The sequence below is a fragment of the Taurulus bubalis genome (assembly GCF_910589615.1).
Source record: "Taurulus bubalis genome assembly, chromosome: 6".
Classification (NCBI taxonomy): domain Eukaryota; kingdom Metazoa; phylum Chordata; class Actinopteri; order Perciformes; family Cottidae; genus Taurulus; species Taurulus bubalis.
In genome coordinates this window covers 16389852-16397365 of record NC_136594.1, presented here as the reverse complement: position 1 = coordinate 16397365, position 7514 = coordinate 16389852, and the positions used below count along the sequence as shown (strand labels likewise).

Sequence of the window (7514 nt, the reverse complement as noted above, 5' to 3'; positions counted from 1 at the left end):
TATGTTAGTATAGTATCATGCAATGATCTCTTGGTTGTTGATTCCATCGGCAAACCAGAACTAATGATGACTTCTCATAGTCAATGCATTGTTTCTTCTGTCATTTTGGCAAATCTATGACCTCTTTAAGTGACACTTCACAGATGGTCATTTTTCCCCAACGGCAAGTCAATCTGGTGTGCACATCATGATGCAACACCTAGTCGATTGGTGTCGGCCTTTGTCTGGGATGCCAGGTTTTTAACACATTCCTGCGGCGCCTAAGGCTCGAGTGGCCTGCAGATCTGCCAGTTTGGCCCAACTGTCACTCAGATGGACAGTAATGACTTTGCTGGGCCTGACAGTGCACAGCCATTCATCTCAAGTAAGGGGGCGATTATAATTGGACAGTCAACCTTTCTTGGGACAGTTAGATAATCTGAAGACCTGTCTCTGCACTGCAACAATATGTTGTGCTATAGATATACACACTTTTTAAGACGCTGAAAAGGTAGCACAGAGACACTTCTAGTTACTATTAAGCATATTTTTTAATTAAAGTTGAAGTCACTGATACTGTTTTGTTGTATTATTTTTGCACTAAATAGCATCCACATTTTCAAAAAAGAAAGCCAAACTATTATAATAGCAATTATAAGAGATTCACTTTTAGCAGCTGTGTACAGATTCAGTTGAAATTTGACAGAGCAAAGGGAGTTTTGAAAGATGGGAAAAAAACATTGTGGCAAAAAAAAAGCTATTTTGGTTACTGTGTAAAAGAAACATTTCAGCAAAAGATCAGATAATAATTGGTAAATAATAAAAGAGGGAACATGTTCAAAACTCAGCAAAATGTTTTCATGTCATTGTGCAGATCCATTGATGATAACGTGTATGTTCACATTGAGGGTTGATTGGCCACAAAAGCTAGACCAGAAAAGCTAAGAAATCTCTTTTGTTTAAAATGCATCCAGCATGATATTCAGCTGCCGGCTTCACAGGGACAACTGTGCCAAGGTCACTGTGGACGTCTCTGGAGGCAGCATTAGGTTGAGAAAGACTACGCTGTAAGATATAGCTCTGATTTAAAATAAAACTGCCACTGGCTTTTTTTAATCACTCTGGCCTCTTGTAGCTCTGACAAGCCCCGCCCCCAACATGCTAGAATGGTTCGGATCAATTGGAGATGTGAGATTATTTGTGAAGAATATAATTATCGATAGCACCAATAGTATTTCGTATTGTGATTAATTTAGGATTACGTTTATGAAAATGTACATACTCCTGCATTTCAAAGCAATCCCCAAAAAAATCCTGTCCTATTTTACTGTTTTTCCTAAAAGGTAATTTGTCACAAAAAGGCGCTAGATAAGAAGGCACTGTTTAGTGAAGTGATGCTAGCAGAGAGAAACTCCCCTGAGCTAGATGTTGCTTCCCTGAACTATTTGTTTCTAAGCTCTATAGTTGCCTGCCCAGGTAACAATGCCATTTGTCACTGTCATCAGCTGGGACCATACCTCCCTTCATGAGGGGGGCGAGATGGAAACAACAGCATATTACTGAGGGTTGGGAAAATAGAAGTGCCTGTTCTTATTGGTAGCAGCTTTAATTTCTTTAGGGAATAAGATTTGTTAGTATGTGCTTGACTTAGTATTCTGTGCTCATGTTGTACATTCATGCACATTCTAAACATGTAAAGAAGGAGATGGACACCTGTGGCATTATACCTTGAAGCTATTATGAGGCGCTGATTGGGTGATGAATCGCAATAACCGAAGTGCTCACTGTATTGGATTTCATCAGGCCACAAAAGGCTTATCATGTTAAAACACATCAGTTGTTACTACGTTTTTAAAGCTCTATTAGGTGAATCTCATTAGGCTCAGGTTGCCACCACTCTGTTTATAAGGAGCAAACAAGGGCCCCAAATTGTGCAACTGCAGTAACTGAACCGAATAACAACGAATGAAACATAAAAAGGAGGATCATTCAGTATGTCACTAGTTTTAAAGGAGAAAAAAGAATCACAAAGCCTCAATTTTAAGAGATAAAAGTAATCAAAGCTGTTTTCTTGATGCCAAATAGCTTGCTTCTGGCTTGTTCTGTAGCATAAAGATCCAACGTATTCCCTTTGAGCAGAGCACAATGCTGGGAACAAGAAAAGAGCTTGGTAATAGCTGAGATCGCTCACTGGTGCCCCAATTATATGGACAGAGCTGTTGCCCTGGGACATGACTTAATGACCATAATAAGGCTTGTCTGTCTGTTCAAAATCAGCTTAGAGTGCATCCACGCTGACCTACAGCATCACTCTAGCCTTAGTTCAATTTAAACAGGCAGAATGAGAAGGAGCAGGGTGTTTTGGTGATGGGTGGAGAGACAAGTTAGAGACTCTCTACCATCCTGACAGTGTCTCCCTGTACCCTGAAACCTCCTTATCCCACCTCATAGCCGTGATGAAGAACAATTTGGATTTGAGCATTTCTTGCGGCTGTAGCTGCTCTTTAATTCAGTATGGCTGAGCCGCTCTGTGATTAATGACAACTACTTTGCTGGAAAGACTGGTCAATAAACGCACTGGTCCAGCAACTCAATACCAGGCTGTACGCCAGCGGAGAAGAAGGCTTTCTCCATGAGGCAGCACCACCCAGATTTGAGGGGGTTTACAGGGAGCAGAGGGAAAGAAAAAGTGAGCCCAACACATTTGTGTGGCAAGCGTGCATGCGCTTTTGTCTTCATGGGAAATTAAAATACAAGAAATCAGACAACATAACCTGGATGTCATAGTAATGGATGATTCAGCCCTTTATTGCCTGATAAAGCCCACCCAGGTGATGAGCTCATTCATCATATATGCATTCACGCAGCTTTCCATGCAGATGATTTATAATGCTCTTGATAGTGAGAGTTTCTGAGCTCCAACAGAACATGACAATTGTGCCTTGTAATCATGTAATCGTTTTATCTGCACAATTACCACAACACAAACAGGCCACGGCAATTATACAAGTTTCCACTGCAAGGTCACACGGATTATTTCTATGCTCATGTTTGTGTTAATCAACACAAAATGCACTATCTATTGACGTGATAGCTGTGTAGATTGCATACATATCGTAAACTGTTCATATTTACGGAGTGAGGGCTGTCTCTCCGGGGCTGGCTGTTACAATACTGACCTCCAGTGTGCGTACAGAAGGACGGAGCAGAGCGCGTTCTCCTTGATGGGGGACTCCGCGGCTGTCAATCTGTTCGTTTTGACAGCAATGACCTCCCCTTCGGAGCTGCTGCCGACTCTATCCATTAAAATGGACGCAAGCACGCGTAGGCTACTAGACCTCCAAAAGTCAAATCAGGAGGGAGGGAAAGAGTCACTGATCAGCTGTCCGCCACGAATCTGACAATGCAGATAAACTGGACACACATGAAACAAGCGCTCCTTCAGCAGCCTACTATGGTCTTTTTAAATATTCCTAAAACGCAGATCAACTATAAAAACAATTTGATAATATAATATTTCGCTTGCTTATCATCTCATCTACTCCGATAGTCGCCTCTATCTTTTTTTCCGCTGCGGAGCAAGTCCCTTGCTAGTTTTTTTCTAATGTAAAAAAAAAAAGAAAAAAAAGAGACACGTGGTTGTTACAAACCTCTCTCAGGACACAGCGGGGACGCGGAGGTGGAGAGATGCGGGCGCAGTCGGGATGGGAGAGGACGCGTTGAGGAGGGAGTCCGCTCTCCAACTATGGACATTCTGCTGCGGAGCATCCTGCACGCTTTTGGAATAAGGTCTTAAAATACTCTGCATATTGCGCTGTCTCTGTCTTTGTCCCTCTTTTTTGGTTCAAAGGAGAGCCTTGCATGCAGGAGGTGGAAGATCGCAGGTGAGGAGAAAAGAAAAATACCGTTAGCAGTAGATTTCTGTAGTGCACTGAGGTCTGTATTTGATATTTCTATAGATTTCCGCAAATTTTATTAAAAAAGAAAAGAAAAAAAAGAATCATATCTTGACTAAAAACAATACTCAAAATGGATTTTTTGAATAGCTCTAGTCTGGAGGATGGGATAAATGCAGAAAATATCTCCTCTAATATCACCTCCCAGAGCAAGTACAGCCAGCTGGCTGTCTGGGGTCTGGCCGGACTTGTCAGCTTTCTGATTTTGTTTACAATAGTCGGGAACGTCTTGGTTGTTATCGCTGTTTTAACAAGCAGAGCTCTGAAACCACCCCAGAACCTTTTTCTTGTCTCCCTGGCCAGTGCAGACATACTGGTGGCCACCCTGGTCATGCCCTTTTCTCTGGCAAATGAACTCATGGGCTACTGGTTTTTTGGAAAGATTTGGTGCGACATCTACCTGGCTCTGGACGTTTTATTCTGCACCTCCTCTATTGTTCACCTGTGTGCTATTAGTTTGGACAGATACTGGTCAGTGACACAGGCGGTAGAGTATAACCTAAAGAGAACGCCTAAAAGAGTTAAAGGGATGATTGTGGTGGCGTGGCTGATCTCAGCCGTCATCTCCTTCCCACCGCTGATAACAATGGACAGGAGCAGCAATGAGGAAAGTCCTCAGTGTATCCTGAATGATGAGACCTGGTACATCCTCTACTCCAGCATTGGCTCATTCTTTGCCCCCTGCGTCATCATGATCCTGGTCTATATTCGCATCTACCAAGTGGCAAAGACCAGGACCAGAACAATGTCAGAGAAGAAGCGGGATGTGGACTCGCCGCTGGAGAATGGGATGGACCAAGCCGAACCAGGCAGAGGAGGGTCATTGAAGTCCAGCAGGGACGGGAGCATAAAAGACCAGGAACGTGGGAACGGACACTGCCAGGAGCAGGCAGTTCGATCCCCTCTACCTAACGAGCCCAAACACCCACCGACGGACCACGAGGACGACTTTGACGACAGCAGCTCCTCAGACGAGAAACCTAAGAAAAGCTCCATTTCCTCCAAACATCATCGCGACGACAGGAAAGACAGGAAGTCCAGCCGGAAAAGCAGCTCCGCCTCGAAATACTCCAGCAGGAAGTCACGTGCCAGTTCCAAGTCTATGGAGCTGTTCTCATCCCGCCGCAAACGGCGGAGCACCATCAATAGGAAGAAGATCTCCGCCGCTCGGGAGAAGCGCTTCACCTTCGTCCTCGCTGTCGTCATGGGGGTTTTCGTTGTGTGCTGGTTCCCGTTCTTCTTCTCCTACAGCCTGTATGGGATCTGCCGGGAGCCGTGCCAGATCCCTGATACGCTGTTCAAATTCTTTTTCTGGATCGGTTACTGTAACAGCTCACTAAACCCAGTCATCTACACCATCTTTAACCAGGACTTCCGCAGAGCTTTCCAGAAGATCTTATGTAAGACATGGAAACGCTCTTTCTGAACGCTTCCTGCATTGACGGGGTTGGAAAAGACATTTTACCCAGAAGAACATGTTTAACTGCTCTAAGCTGTATGATGAAGTGTCGGCCTGCGAGGCTGTCACACCTTTACGTTAAGGGATTGTACTAGAAATGAAGGTCAATCAAATGGTGCAGAAAAAAGGGGTTTAAAGTGCAAGCTCTTATTCAAAGAGGAGGCTTTCATTCAACGCCATTCAGGCAGCTGTTGGACTCTGATTTGGGCGACGGCTCATTTCCCCCTCCTCATTGACTTTCACGGAAATACAATAAACTGACTCATAGCAGTTACTGTGATGCATGCACGCCACGTGGCTGCACATGGATAAACTGCAGAGGAAGTGAAGGGTTTTCAGAGACACTTGGGTTAAAATGTGATCTTACTCACTGAATATAATACGAAGGCCTTGACCATCGGCACAGAGCCGTTGCTTGTGACGCTAGATAGTGGAATCTATCCTCTCTCTCTCTCTGTCTCTCTCTTACTCCATTTTTCTCTACCTTTCTATTAAGTCACAACACAAGGACCAATGGGACAAAGGGGCTCATTGCTTACTGTTTCAGTAGCAAAACTGTTTCATCCTCAAAAACTATGAAGTCATATTTCTGCATCAGTGTTCTGTGTGGGGCTCAAAAGTGTCTAAAATGGGCACTGCAGTGGGAACTGTTTATCAGGACGTGTGTTTTGTGCGAACTTGTACATGTGGCTTGGACTCAGTCTGGATACAGGAGCATGTACCCCTCTGAGAAAACAGATGGAATACAGAGGTACTGCTGAGGCACATGGCCACCCACTGAATATTTCACTGTGTGTGTGTGTGTGTGTGTGTGTGTGTGTGTGTGTGTGTGTGTGTGTGTGTGTGTGTGTGTGTGTGTGTGTGTGTGTGTGTGTGTGTGGTGCGTGCGTGCGTGTGCAAGAGAAAGAGTATACAACAGTAAAACTCTGTGACTATAAAGTGAGCTGAGTTTATTGCATCTCATCCCGACTGCCAGTAAGTGACTGATTGTCTGTCTGTCTGTCTGCCTGCATCTAAGTCTGTATTCTCAAAGGTCTTATTCTTCCTGGTCAATTGTCTTTCTGTTCTCCAGCATTCTATTTTCTGTCACACGTCTTTTCTCTCCCTTACAGCTACAACAAGCACTTAGCCACAGTGAAAAGCAAACACCCACCACCCTGTGCTAATGTCTGCTGCTCACACACACATTATGAAACATGCAAAGACACAAAATGGCTTATCCAGTCAGTATTTCATCTTTAAATTTCAAAATATTTATAGCCAAAAGGGCTAATGCTTTTTTTCATTTGTAAATAGTTGAAGACAGTACAGTATAATTGTGTGGGGCCTCATAATCACACATGTATCAATATGCTAAAAAATTTATTGTTTGTATAATGAACAACGCTTTGAAAGATTTTCATGTTACACCAACCTCTGTCCTTTTCTAAAAGAGCCAGTGTTTACTTTCTTCTGCTTTGAGCACATTTAAGAGATCAAATAAAGAGATTACTTCAACTGTCATTTGAAAATTGCAAGATTGTATGACTGCATTCTTCATTGCCACACACACACACACACACACACACACACACACACACACACACACACACACACACACACACACACACACACACACACACACACATTACCGTAGTGCCACTGTTATATAATAGTCTTAAATAGAATGCAGTTCAAAGTCCATTCAAATGAACAGATTTGGGAAATGGCGGGTGGTTTTTGAAAAACTTGAGGTCATATTACAGGGCTAGGTTTGGGTACCACTGAGTTACACCATGACTAATTGATGAAACATCCTCAGAACAATTAATGCATTTGGGTGAGAGTTTGCCAGAAACCCCAATCATGTCCACTACATCCCTCCTCTCTCTGCCTGCTTCACACTTTATTTATGGAAGCTGACTGGAGTCACCTCCATGACGAAGCAGAGTGGATTCTGTCATTGCTGCCTTTCCCTTGTGTGAACACAGTGAGTGTGTACGGCTTGCTGTGGCAGCGGATCACGTCCTCACACAGCTAGTTGTTTACTCCTGTGCTACAGATCTGAAGCAGAACCCATCAGACGACCAGGAAGATGCACGGATGGAAATGCACCCTTTTACCTCAGGTCTTTGAAGATG

General features: G+C 43.7%; 1 protein-coding gene across 1 annotated transcript; it reads left to right on the top strand.

Moving 5' to 3' along the window:
• Nucleotides 1–4008: 4008 nt before the first annotated feature.
• On the top strand, nt 4009–5361 carry adra2c (adrenoceptor alpha 2C; the record flags this gene model as incomplete). Its single annotated transcript, XM_079220333.1, has 1 exon — nt 4009–5361. One exon carries the CDS (start codon nt 4009–4011, stop codon nt 5359–5361), a length of 1353 nt encoding a protein of 450 aa, XP_079076459.1.
• Between the last annotated feature and the right edge of the window lie 2153 nt (nt 5362–7514).